This window comes from Asparagus officinalis, chromosome 2, assembly GCF_001876935.1.
Source record: "Asparagus officinalis chromosome 2, Aspof.V1, whole genome shotgun sequence".
Lineage (NCBI taxonomy): Eukaryota > Viridiplantae > Streptophyta > Magnoliopsida > Asparagales > Asparagaceae > Asparagus > Asparagus officinalis.
In genome coordinates this window covers 10517425-10531213 of record NC_033795.1, presented here as the reverse complement: position 1 = coordinate 10531213, position 13789 = coordinate 10517425, and the positions used below count along the sequence as shown (strand labels likewise).

Genomic DNA, 13789 nt, shown 5'->3' with positions numbered 1-13789 from the left:
GGGTGGCTCGGCTTTGGCCGAGCCCCCCTTAGGCGTTGGGTTTTGTCATTTTTCCGTTGTATCCGTTTTTCGGTTGACTTAGACTCTGATTTGGCAGTAAATCCGATTCCTGTTTTGGCAGTAAATCCACTTCTGAGTTCGAGTCCGAAACTGATCTTGATTCGATCGTGATTCGATCCGAGTCCGCTCTTGTTTGGATGACTCGTTGACTCCCCGAACCGTTGGCTTGATTCCGCACGCGAATGGATGCATTCCGTTGCTTGCGTGCGATTCGTCAACCTCGTCGCCTCTTTGGTTCGTCGGTTTGTGCCGAGCTGAGCTAAGGGACCTATAAGCAATTTTATATGCCTACACCCCAGAGTTCCATTTCCATTTTCATTTCACTATTTTCAAATAATCCTCCTACTCCATCACAATTCTGAAGTTAAAATCAGCGTTCAGAGTTAATAATTTTATGTTGCGCGCAGCGAAAATTTCGACAGCACTTCGGCAGCACAACAAGAGAGTCAGGTCGCAATAAGAATTCTTGTTTCTCAAAGGGAACAAGAATCTGAAGCCTAATATCCCATCAAAGTGGGATATTAGCTCTTCCTCTCGTCAGCTCTAGGACTGCGCGTCGAGGGAACCTAAAAAGCTATTACAAATCACCCAAATAGCAGTACAACCAATTTTACGTGGTTCGGCAAATTGCCTACGTCCACGGGGCAAGGAGGGGGGAGATCTACTATTAGAGGGAGAGATTACAACTAGGGTTTACAATCACTCACAATCTAAACCCTCACATAAACTCTCAGATCCCTCACAATATCTCTCTACAAAAGGCTGCAAAAAAAAACAAAGAAGAGACTGCACAAATTTTTCTCCCGCAGTCACCCGACAAAACAAATTCGTGCTCTCTTTGCTGCAGCCGCCTAACACCCAAAAAAAACTCCTTAGCTTGCACGAAAACCTAAAACAAACAAATCAAGTGTTATATATAAATGATTCGTGGGCCTTCGTTCGTGGGCTTCATGCGGAACATCAAAACCGAAACCGAGTCGGTTTTGTTCTCTTCGTACGCGGACAGAATTGTCACGTGGGTGGGGGCCCACGTCCGCTCACACATAACTCTTATTAAATTATATGTGTGATTGCATATAGTGCCCCCATAGGAAAAAATTTGGATCCGTCACTGGTGGAGAGTTAGGTTCATCTTATCAGAGAAGCAGTAACCCCATGCAGAAAACCAAAGCCAAACGCCTAGCAACATCTAGCAGGATATAGATATCATACAAAGTCATAGTTCCCTCTTCAAAAATTAGTTTGTGTCATTATATAAGGCATTCATAAATGTACGAAGAACTAATCATAAAAGAGGGCAGGCAAAGAACATACCTCTTCAATATTGACATCTGATGCAGTTACGCCGGGTTGAGCTCTGCCACTGAAAACAATCTCAGCAGATCCTCCGGATGCAATGGCATCGCCTATGCTGATATAGATGTTCTCCCCGTCAGTTTTCACAGGATAAATGAAAAGGGACCTTAAAGATGGTGTAAGAGCCCTCAAGACAGGATTTTTGGGGTACCACTCCTTTACCTCTCCTGTTCGCAGATCAAATGTGCTATCTGTGGTTGGGCAAACAATACAACCCTCCTGGACAAAAATACTAATTTAGTTCATAAAGAAAATTGTTAGCATATGTATAAAGATCATCAGTTTCATAAAGAAAATAGTAGCAAGCCCCCATAGGACATTCCTAAGCTGCCATAGTCATCATCATCCATGTCATTCCCAGGAAATATGGCTGGTTATGGTCACATGGAGCATAAATTCAGAGTCAGAAACGATCGCTGAATAGTCAACTGAATTTATGATAAGATGAACCGATATCCTATATGAATTGGTGCCAAATCCAGTATTAGACAACCATGTGCCATAGCACCATACTAACTCAAAGTAAATTGGAATTTCATATGTCTGGAATTGGTTAAGCACTCTAAATAATTTTATCCTTGAGCAATATTCCTTTCCAGCAATTTCTTAGTTGACACCACTGGCGACCAAAGCTAGAACCTCAGTGGACTAGCCAATTTTTTTTTTTTAAAGTCTGATCAATAGCTATTTAAGCATTTCGTAATTCTTATCTACATAGCGTATGTCTGATAATGTTACTGATATATTTCAGTGCTTAGTTATAAATGTCAGGATTTTTAAATTTATGCAGAATACAGCCAAAGTGAAAATCTATTCTGACAAGGTCCTAGAAGTATAAGGACCTAAGAAATGTGAGGATAAGCACAGAAAAAGATTAGTCACATCAGCTAGATTGTATGATTTAGCTTGGTTTATGGTGTCTATTGCCTCTTGTTTCTAGTGGACCATCCCAAATGAGCATGCTTTTTACACTGATTTTTAGCCAAGTCCATTTATGTGATGGCATTTGTATCAATAAAAGAGCCTTCCGCCAGGTTTTAATAGTGTTGTGTGCGTTAAGGACTTCCAAATGAAATAGTCCAGCAGAAAAAGAAAGTGTAGGACTGTCCTAGGGGCTAGAAGTTGTCATGGCCAAAGTTCTATCATGTGATTCCTCTTTATCCATGATAAATTGAAGGAAAAACAAACTTTCAGGGGTGTCTATAGCTGCTCGAAGTATAACATATGCACTGATCTCATTTTCCAACTGCAAGCATCAAGATACGATGTAATGCAAACACTAGTAGAAACAACTAACGACTACACCTTCTGTAAACAATCTCTGTTAACAACACAAATAAGTTGTATATATAGATGTACTACAACTACTTTGTCTCAATATAAGAGAGAGTTGATGACGAATAGTATGCTAGACAGTGAATAAGAGTTGTTCTAGCTAAGGTCAATGTGATACGGCAATGACCTCAAAGCTTAAGTTGTTCATTAGTGACCCATGAATGCATATGAGCCCACTTGCTTTTGGCGGCTAAAATAATTTGTGCTGGAATAACCACAGTCAGACATCCATTAAATCTAACACTACGTGCAGAGAAATTCCCAACTCCTGCTCAAAATCCTCCTAAATGGGCAATCAACATTTAGCAATTGCCAATAATTTAAACCGAAAACAATCATATTAACATTCTAATACAAATAAAAGATGAATTTTAACCAGATTCCATCGGCATCATGCTAGCATCTAATTACATATTACTAAGAAATCACCTGAGTGAGCCTAGCATTCAACAATCCTTCACTATAAGCCCCCTCAGCGGGCGACCGATTCTCAATAGCGAAAACCTCATCCTTATACCAGAGAAGCAGTATAGTCTCCCCATCTTGTATAATCACCCTCCTCTCCCCTCTAGGAAGTGCAGCCAAAGGAACAACAGGTACCCAATTCCTGCCATCACCCGAAACCCCGGCCGAGGCCACCGAGGCTTGTCCTCCCTCTACATTAGACACCTCAGTGGCCTTACACGCAATTCTTCGAACATGTTTTGGGCATTGTCGTTTGATGGGTATGAGGGTCGGGTGGTGGTGGTGGAACTTAGGTGAGGATGAGAAGGGGAGTGCGGAGGTGGGGAGTTTGATGGTGGTGGTGGCGGCAGCGGCCATTGAGGACAGAGAATGGGGTGAGTGTGGGGGCTAGGAGAGAGAGAGAAAGAGAGAGTTGAGGTGAGAGAAAATGGTGGGCTCGTTTTGTTGCTGTGCATAGCCACTGGATGAGGATAATGGAGGGAGTGGGAACCAGGGTGGACAACATTTATTCATGGCTAGATAACACTTAAAAATACCTTCTTAGTTTCACTCCGTTAGCACTTGTATTCCGTAGCATTTGTATTTAATCAAAATTGGCACATTAATGATCTATGTTTTGCAAACCTGAAAATTTTTATCCGAAAGTTTTCGTATATAACATTTATATACTAATATTCCATAACTTTGTGTCTCTTTAAGCTTGTTGGATTCATCATTAAATCTTTCCAAATTCTATTTTTTTTAAAAAGAATTATGATGCATTTTAATTACAATTTGGATAGGCTTAATAGTAATTTAGTAGTTACTAATGGTTAAACACTTTAAAATTAATATATGAATATAATACGGGAACTTCAGATGGAAATTTTCATGTTTGCAAATCGTATGGGGGTTAACGTCCCAATTTTGACCAACTAAGGGTGTATAAATACTACAAAATACAACTTAGGATATATTAGTGCTAAAGGAGTGAAACTAAAATAGTATAATTTTATCTTTTATTCATTTTGGACACGTTTGGCAAAGGGTTAAGAAAGAGGGATTAAGAAGAATGATTAACATAGTTATCCCATTCGATTATCCGAATGACTAAATTATTAATCCGTTATATATGTTTTATTTTAGCCCTCATGGTTTTTTTAGTGTTTGAGAATAAAAGGGATTTTGACCATTTTCTTTATAATTAGAGGAATTAACTCTCAATCCTTCTACATAGGAGTGTTATTGAAGGTTTAACTCATTTTAATCCCTCTAGAGGGGTTAGCTAAATCATTCTGTATTTTTTTATATTTTACAAATTATAGAGGTTTAACTCATTTTAACATTTGTGAAGATTTTTTGTGTTTGGGAGATTAAGAAGGGGTTAAGACTCTTCGACCCGTCACTTAACCCTTGCCAACCGCCACCTTTGTGTTTGGACTTGTCTACTTCAACTTTTTTGGGTAAGTTACAGAAAAGTAAATCAATTTTGCAATAATATTAAAAAAAAATTAAATTAAAACAACCACAAAGCTTTAATTTCACAATTCTGAGGAAATTCACATCTTTCCTTTTTTACTTTCAACGAAGTTCATTTTAGGTCTAACTTCGGTCCTTGATGTCCTAACTATAATCTTATCATTTTTCTAATATGGCGAATTTAGCAGCCTAGGTTACATGGCTAAATCAACTTAATCGGTCATTTTTTATTTTAAGTGAATAAAAGTAATCTCTAGCCTTCTATGAATACATAACCTCTATAAATGCGCTCATCTTTTACATAATGGTTCTGCTAATAATCTATGAGTTTTGTTACAGGGACCCCAAATATGGGACCAATAGAGAGGACAAGTGAGGTGTCCCCCTCCTATTGGATAATGAGTTGGTCATCATTAATGATGGCCAAGTGTCAACTCATTATCCAATAGGAGGGGGACACTTCACTTGTCTTTCCTATTGGTTTCATATTTTGGGTCGTTGAGGGATTTTTCATAATCTATAAAATAAATCCCACCAAAAATATTATATTCTCTAGTACATGCCTTAAATTACACTGGTATTTTTTGTGCTCGCTATGTGTGCGTACATATCTCAACGTTTAAGGGTTAAATAATAATGAGAGGTTAAAGGGATGAATGAGTAAGTTGGAATATTAAAAATTGTTAGTGGTGTTAATAGGGGTAGTTATAAAGAACACTGATGGATGGAGTTAAAATGGTTTTTTTTTTCGGTTTTTTTTTAGTTTTAATTTCCCATTTACAGTTTTCATAATTCTCCAACTATATGCGAATTATAAGGATATTTTATGGAATTATTTGAATTCATGGCACACAATAGATTAGTTACTTCATTACATATTTGCTATTAAATTCCTTCCAAATTTTACTTGGTTCTAGTTAAGAGTTCAATTAAATTGATCGAACCGTTCACGTCATTATTATTGTTTTTTCAAAAGCGTGAATCACAATTTTACTGGCAAAAAAAGCTCAAAGAGTATAAACAAACAAGTATATGCAAATAGGATCTTAATTCAAAGAAAAGAGAGCTTCCACACTCTCGATAGTTTCTCAGGACCTCTTAATTAAAAGCTTAACACAGGGGATCAATACAAACATTTCAATATTCATGCTTTATTGTAAGAGTAATTATCATGTTATTACAAATCCCAATCAACACTTCAACAAATTAGCATTCAGTATGAAGTACCAAAGGAGATGAGCGAGCCGAAAATGAAAAATAGTTACAGCTTCATTAATTCAAGCACACATAGATCTAAATATATAGATTACATAGAATAGAATAAAGTAATACGCTTAATTCGTGCATAAGTTTTGAAGAGTTTCCCCCCTTGGTTACATCAAATTAGGTATGTTTCCTTCAGTAATCCTATCATTATTTCTAGGATTTTTGCATGGAAACCACCTTTAAAATAGGATTATTCTATAGAAATTGATTTTAATTTTAATTTACACATAAAACCATCTATATAGGGTTTTTTATTGCAATCAAACACTTAGATTAACTTACAATCAATTTGTCAGAAATTGATCACATTTAACCTCAATTAAGAATCATCTCTAACAAATTAATTTGGCATTTAACAACTAATTGTTATGATAAAAGTGAGTCAAGGCGGTTAATTGCAATAAAAAAACCAGTTAAAATTGTTTTATATACAAATAAGTAATCAAAGATGGTTATTGTAAAATGGCTATAGTTCAAAGATGATTTCTACAAGAAAGAAGGTAGTGAATATTTGGATTTATGGATCTTTTGTTGGGATATGAGACTGCAACACTAGGGGGGTTAAATGGTTAATAGAGTTGCACAAATATTTCGAGAAAATAAAACAATGCAGCATATAATATGAAATAATTAGAAACAACCACAGATAAAAAACAACACAGAGCACAAGAGAATTTTTATAGCGATTTGGAATAAATTATGCATCCAGTCTTCTTTCTCTCAAAGCGGCTCCCACACTGTGATAATTATGCTCATGGATTACAAACCCTAATCCATTAAGCGTTACAATACCACTCCCTAGATCAAACCCTAATCTAGTCGTCTATATCCAAACAATCCTATCACTAGTATGTACCCTAGCTAGCTTTTAGCGAGTAAAACCAACCCTTAATTAATACCGACTTGAGTACATCGTAAAACTAATGACAATTGTAGAGAATGTATTGCTTACTATAAAAAATATCAAATAAGCGCAATTAAAAATACTTATAGCTTTGAATGATCAAATTGTTCTTCAAAGTCTAAAAGATTCTGATCTAGAAGAACGAAGATAGATGTGATGATCCGAAGGCAACACTCATCGAAGGATATTGTCCAATGATGAAAAACACAATGATGACATAATCGAGAACGCTTCAGGATGATCCTGATAATTAAGAAGTCTTCAATCTTCAAACCCTAGGCTCCCTCCCTTCCTCTCCTTCTTTTCCTTAGAAATAAAGTCAATGATATCTAGCTCAATTGTGATACGAGAAAGGGCGTAGCAGCTGCAACGAATGGTTGAGATTAGATCTCGGAAAGCTGTTGAATGGACTCAGACTCATCGATGGGCAATATATATGTTCATCGATAGGTCAAGTGCTCATCGATGGGCAACATATAATTTTTGGATCGATGGGGAAGTTCTTTAAATTGATGGGCTTCTCCTTTGCTCATCAATGGGTGAAGGGTCTATGCCAACATTATTTACATCGATAGGATGTTAAGAAGTCCATGATACAGTTTCAGGTACATAGATGAGAACATTGCTCATCAATGACCACTTGCTCATTAATGTACAAAATGCTTGTCGATGAGTTATGCCTGCTGAGTTATAGTTTTAAGTTGATTTCCACTCCGTTTGAACTCATTATCGTTGATATCATGTAATATACGTGCACACATCATCTCACACACAAGTCATCCATAAATAATACACGTTTGCTATTTCTCATGATAAGTATAGAGTCTTTGGGAAGAAAAAAGATCATTCCATTCATTGCATTGAAGTATTTATATACAAGAGCAAAAAAAAAAAAAGAAGTTCTAACCAATGGCACACTAAAATAAGCGATACAATTATGCATAACTATTACATTTAACACCCCCATCAAACTCAAGGTGGATAGACCCGAGAATTTGGATAAGATGAACCGAGTTGAACGAATAGTTGTTGGCATAGCTTAGCTAGAGGTGGTTGAATCAGAGAACAATTAGAGAACGTCAGTGGTTTGCAGTTGTAGGCAGCGAGGTAGACGTTGTCCTGTGAGGGTATGGACAGAGGATGCGAGGTGCCGCAGCTGCATGTAGTTGATGGCGGCGGCATCACTGTAAGAGATGTTTCTCATGCATTCCATTGAACGACTTATGCACATCATCGTCGATGGGCACCGAGCAGTTATCGAGGGTGACAATGGCTGTGGTTGTCATTTGCTGGTGGTGGGAGTTAACAAAGGAGGCGGTGAGGTTGTGGTGTACTCTGGTATCACTGTTGAGGGCACTGTATATGGAGAGGATCCGGCAGTGCTACCATAGTTGGAGAAGGCCTGACGGGGTCACAGCCGTTGGTGCTGTTATAGGCTGATATTAGGGGCGAGGTTAGGGGCTACCATCGGCGTCTAGAGCTACTGTGTTGCGGCTATGTCTCTTTGAGGAATTTCATCGAACAGAAGTAGCGCATCAACAAAGTCCTTAAAAAATCTAAATTTGCAATTTACTTCTTCGAATCATTTCAACTGGCAAACTTCAATACAAAAGATTGTAATAACTCAGTTGACGTCCACTTAAGTTGACAGAAGTTTTGCTCTATATATATATATATGTGGAGGATAAGAGGCGGCGGATTTCATTCAGTCCAGGAGACGACGGCGAGAAAACCCTAGCTTCGAGGACTTGTTGTTGATCGATTGGGTGAAGAGCGGCCAGGGCCCAGTATATACGAGAGAAAAACATTAGTACTTGTTTAGGGGCCACCTAGGGATGACAAAATGAACCCAAAACCAGTTGCCCACCCACACCCACCCGTCAAATGAACCATCCAAACCCACCCATTTAGTTAAACTAGTTTTTACACACGTGCAATGCACGTGATTTAATACCATAATTAAGTATTTTTGGCAGTTTGTGCTCATTTTTTCTTTAAACTCTTACATCCCGATTATTTTTTTATGTTTGATTAAGTATTTTTGACAGTTTGTGCTCATTTTTTTCTTTAAACTCTTACATCCCGATTATTTTTTATATTTGTTTAAATGGGATACACCCAATTTAAATTTCCATGTTGATATTTGAATTGACAAAAAACAAATATAATTTAAAAATAATTTGAATTTTTATATTTTTTTTTGACCGATATGAAACTAAGCTTTATTTGAGAAAGTATAGCATTGCAAAGTGAAAAATATTAAAATAGTGTTATACAAAGAAGGTGAATATTTAAAACCAATATGACAAAATGATTGATTTAAAGTATGTTAAAACGATACAAAAGAGAATATAAAGTTTATTCCTAATCATTGATAGACTTCATAAAAAAATATAAATTAAAGATTAATGCTAACTATAGTATACTTTTATATGATAAAAACATCCACATAAGAATATAAAAGTACTGAAAAAATTCACGAAACTCCCTTCTAAAGATTCCTAATTTCACTCAAAATAATTAAACTATTCTATAAAATATTCATAAAATATTGTTTTTATTTCTTCTATTTTATTTTTTATTGAGTTAAGATCAATCCTTCTTTAGGTTTATCATTTATCATTTCTCGGATAATTCTAGAGTATTGTCTTCATCATCTACATCAATTGTGACATCAGGCTAATTTTGTATTTTTTATGCTATTATCTTTCCTAGGCTCGTTAATTTTTTATCATCTCATTTAACTTTACAAAGAAGTCAAATGTACTTATGATGTTCAACACAAACTGCTCAAAATATAGACTTTGATTTTTTTTCTATTTCAATGAGAATAAATATTAATTTCATATATATAAAATTCTTTGTGTTCCTAATTTATTACTTAAATAAATTAGAAGCTATCTCTTTATTTTCCTCTAAAATGAATTCTTCTGATGTGCATCCAATAAGAATTTCTGTTATTTCAATAATATTACCTTTGCTCTATCCTTATCATTTTTCATAAAGATCTAAAATAAATACCTGCATTATTCATTACTAATTTCTCTTAGATTATAATATTAATATTTAATTTGAAGAACACAGTATGGAATTTATGAATACTTACTAATTTTTCTTATGTCTTCCATGGAGATTTTTTCTTTGATTAGGATAAAGTTATTAAATTATTTTTTAATGTAACTCATTCAGTGCTTCATTAATAGATATGTCTTATGTTAATGCCAATTCAAGTGATTCATTGACGTTTTCTGAATTTTAGATTTATTTCCATCACTTTCCCATTTGCAATGGAAATAACTCAATTCTTTTAAAGTTATCTCTAAATATTCTAATAGTTTCTCCATATGTAATTCCTTGTATTCTTTTACCCTATAAATATTATTAACGTCAAAGATTAAAGTTTCTAAATTAAAATCAATTAATGCTAAGGTATAATATTATAGTGTTTTATCATTTCTATGGATTTAAACATCTATCAATTAATGTTACGAATGTATTTTGGCTACCCCAACTTATTACTAAAATTATATGAAATTACTTTAATTTATATAGTGCCGATAATTTTTAATCTATAATATTTTTAAAAATTTTATCCATTAACCGGATGTTTTTAATCAATTCTTATTGTTTTTGTTTACCAGTATCAACTTAGACTATTCTTAGATGCTGAAAATGGATAGTAAATCCCTAAATTAGAAATTTTAATATATATATATATGAAAAATACCAAACAATTACACTTTTCTTTGCCAAGTTTTAAAATTTTAGCCCATTTTTGTGGTTTTGAACTTTGAGGGTGTGATTTATAATTTTTAAAATTTTGAAAGAGTTTTTAAAAAAATTTACTTTTAAGTTTGGTAGTTGTAAATTCTATGTTTCATGTGTTGGTGGTAATTTTTTAAATGTTAGTATATTTCTTGTAACTCTAAAATTTTGAGGGTTTCTTTTGCAATTATTAAAACTATAGATTAATTTTGAAAAATATTAAATTTCAGCGGTCTACCAATCAAAGAAATTTGATGTGTGCTAGTTAAAAATTTTGAAAATTTAGAGTTTTTTTACGATTTTTAAATTTTGAAGGAGTTTTTTAAAAATTTTAAGGTTAATTTTGGCAAATTTTAATTTTTTAGGTGTCTAAGGGTAATATCTTGAATTCATCTTATTTTATTTACAAATTTTAGAATTTTAGGGTGGCTTTTTATAATTTGAACTTTTGAAGGTGTTTCTATAATTTTTGAGATATTGAGGGTGTTAATTAAAAAATTTAAATTTAAATGTCAAAAATTTTAGGTGTATCATGGTAATCTCTTGAATTCATCTGTGTTGTTTGTAAGTTTTAAAATTTTAGAATTTTAATGTGCTTGTCTGTAATTTAAACTTTTGAGGGTGTTTCTATAATTTTTGAGACATTGAGGTGTTAACTGTAAATTTTAAATTCTTTGCAAACTGATGTTAATTTTTTAATTTCATGTTTTTTATTTTAAGTTTTGAGACATTTGGATGAGTTTTATAATTTTAAACTTTTCAGGGTCTTTTTTGTAATTTTAAAACTTTTTATGTTTTTTTTGCAATACTTCATGTATTATAATATGTTATCTACTTGTAATTTCTTTATCTTAACAAACTAATATCATTTTTATGTTTTATGTATTTTATTAATATTAGTTTTTTTAAATTGTTAAGGTAAATATGGTTCACATAGGATTAGGATAAGATATGATTATGATTAGGATAGATTAAAATATAAATAAAATATTCAAAATAGTGAAGGGTAATATTGACCATTGAAAATTAGAATTTGATTATAGATAAGATAGTTCAAACTATAAAGTGGTATATTTGTCTAAAAAAGATTTTCCGAAGTTAAAAATTATAGAAAACACTTAAAATGACTAACAACCCCTTAAAATTTTAAGATTTGCAAAAAACACCCTCAAAGTTTAAAATATTATAAAAACGCCCTCAAGAGTTAAAAATTATAAAAAAAACTATCAAAATTTTCTAACCTCACAGATGACACATGAAATTCAAAAATTACCAACAGCCCCCTAAAATTTTATAATTTGCAAAAATACCCTTAAAGTTATAGAAAATGAGAAAAACACCCTCAAGACTTCAAAATTACTAAACAATCTTAGAGTTTTCTAAACTTGCAAATGACATATGAAATCTAAAAAATTTCAATAGTCACCTATAAATTTAAAATTTATAATTAACACCCTCAAAGTTTTAAATTTTTAGAAAAACACCCTCCATAGTTTAGAATTACAAAACCATCCTGAAATTTCAAAACCTACAAATGACACATGAAATCCAAAAATTACTAGCAACCCCCTGTAAATTTATAATTTACAAAAAGCACCCTCAAAGTTTAAAAATTACAAAAAGCACCCTCTAGAGTTCAAAACTACAAAACAATCTTAGAATTTTCTAAACTTGCAAATGACACATGAAATCTAAAAAATTTCGGTAGTCCCCTATAAATATCAAATTTGCAAGTAACACCCTCAAACTTTTAAAAATTACAAAAAACACCCTCAATGATATATAAATATAAAAAGTAGGCGTTCATAATTCTTCGTCGGCGGGAGATATATGCGTATGCGGCCAAGTGTAATTTGTCACATGACCAAAGTAAGGGTTTTTTTTAAATAGCCGAGCAGGTAGTAAACTAGACTTGTTACGAGTCCATCTCTTCTTTTGCTCAGCCCGTCATCATTTGCTTCTTTTCCTCACAATTCTGTCCTAATTTTCTGAAGTAGTCGATTCAATTGAGAAAGAAATATTTATAGAAAACCCCCTGAAAATTTGTAGAAAATCTCCTAAAAGTTTGTAGAAAACCCCCTAAAAGTTTACAGAAAACACCCTGAAAGTTTACAAAAAAACCCCTGAAAGTTTACATAAAACCCCTGAAAGTTTGTAGAAACCCTCCTAAAAGTTTGCAAAAAACCCCCTGAAAGTTTACTGAAACCCCCTAAAAGTTTGCAAAAAACCCCCTGAAAGTTTACTGAAACCCCCTAAAAGTTTGCAAAAAACCCCCTGAAAGTTTGCAGAAAACCCCCTGAAAGTTTGCAGAAAACCCTCTAAAAGTTTGCAGAAAACCCCTGAAAGTTTACAGAAAACCCCCTAAAAGTTTACAGAAAACCTCCTGAAAGTTTACAGAAAACCCCCTAAAAGTTTGCAGAAAACCCCCTAAAAGTTTGCAAAAACCCCCCTGAAAGTTTGCAGAAAACCCCCTGAAAGTTTGCAGAAAACCCCCTTAAAAGTTTGCGGAAAACCCCCTGAAAGTTTACAAAAACCCCTAAAAGTTTACAGAAAACCCCCTAAAAGTTTGCAGAAAACCCCCCTGAAAGTTTGCCAAAAAACCCTGAAAGTTTGCAAGTAGATCCCTGAAACTTACATATATATAGAAGCATCATAATCATAACTAAATGGGTTATTGGGTTACCCATGAACCACCCATTTAGTAAATGGGTGGATGAGAACCAACCCATTTAGCAAGTGCTAAATGGGTCATAAATGGTTAAGTGGTCATAAATATGCCCACCCATTTTTGACCCAACCAAAACTCAACCAAAACCATCCATTTGCCATCTCTAGGGCCACCATAAAGCCCATAAAAAACCGTGCCTTTAGCGTATTAGAGAATTTATTCCCAAAACTAATTCAAATCCAACGCTTTATTTTAAAGCGTTGTCTTAGACTCTATTGTGACGGTTAGAACCGTCACAAAACCGTTTCCTTAGACAGCTAAGGGGACGGTTTTAAACCGCCCCCAACGAACCGTCCCCATAGACCTATTTTGTGGTAGTGTAACATTATTGTTTAGTGTCAAAGCGGGCCGAACGGGTTTGATTTGACAGTATAAAACTATATAAATTTGATTTTAGTGAGCAAAATTCCCAAACAGGTGTAAAATTTGAGGTTTAGACCTAAACGGGTCTA

The 13789-nt window shown here is 34.0% G+C and overlaps 1 protein-coding gene across 1 annotated transcript in view; it reads right to left on the bottom strand.

Moving 5' to 3' along the window:
* Positions 1 to 3714, bottom strand: part of LOC109830223 — an 11159-nt gene extending 7445 nt beyond the window's left edge. Inside the window, exons 1-2 of the mRNA XM_020397428.1 lie at positions 3181 to 3714; positions 1375 to 1635 (exon numbers count right to left, since the gene is read on the bottom strand). Of these exons, the coding sequence (XP_020253017.1) occupies positions 1375 to 1635; positions 3181 to 3573 (654 nt within the window). The 5' untranslated portion in view covers positions 3574 to 3714. The remainder of the gene's footprint in view (positions 1 to 1374; positions 1636 to 3180) is intronic.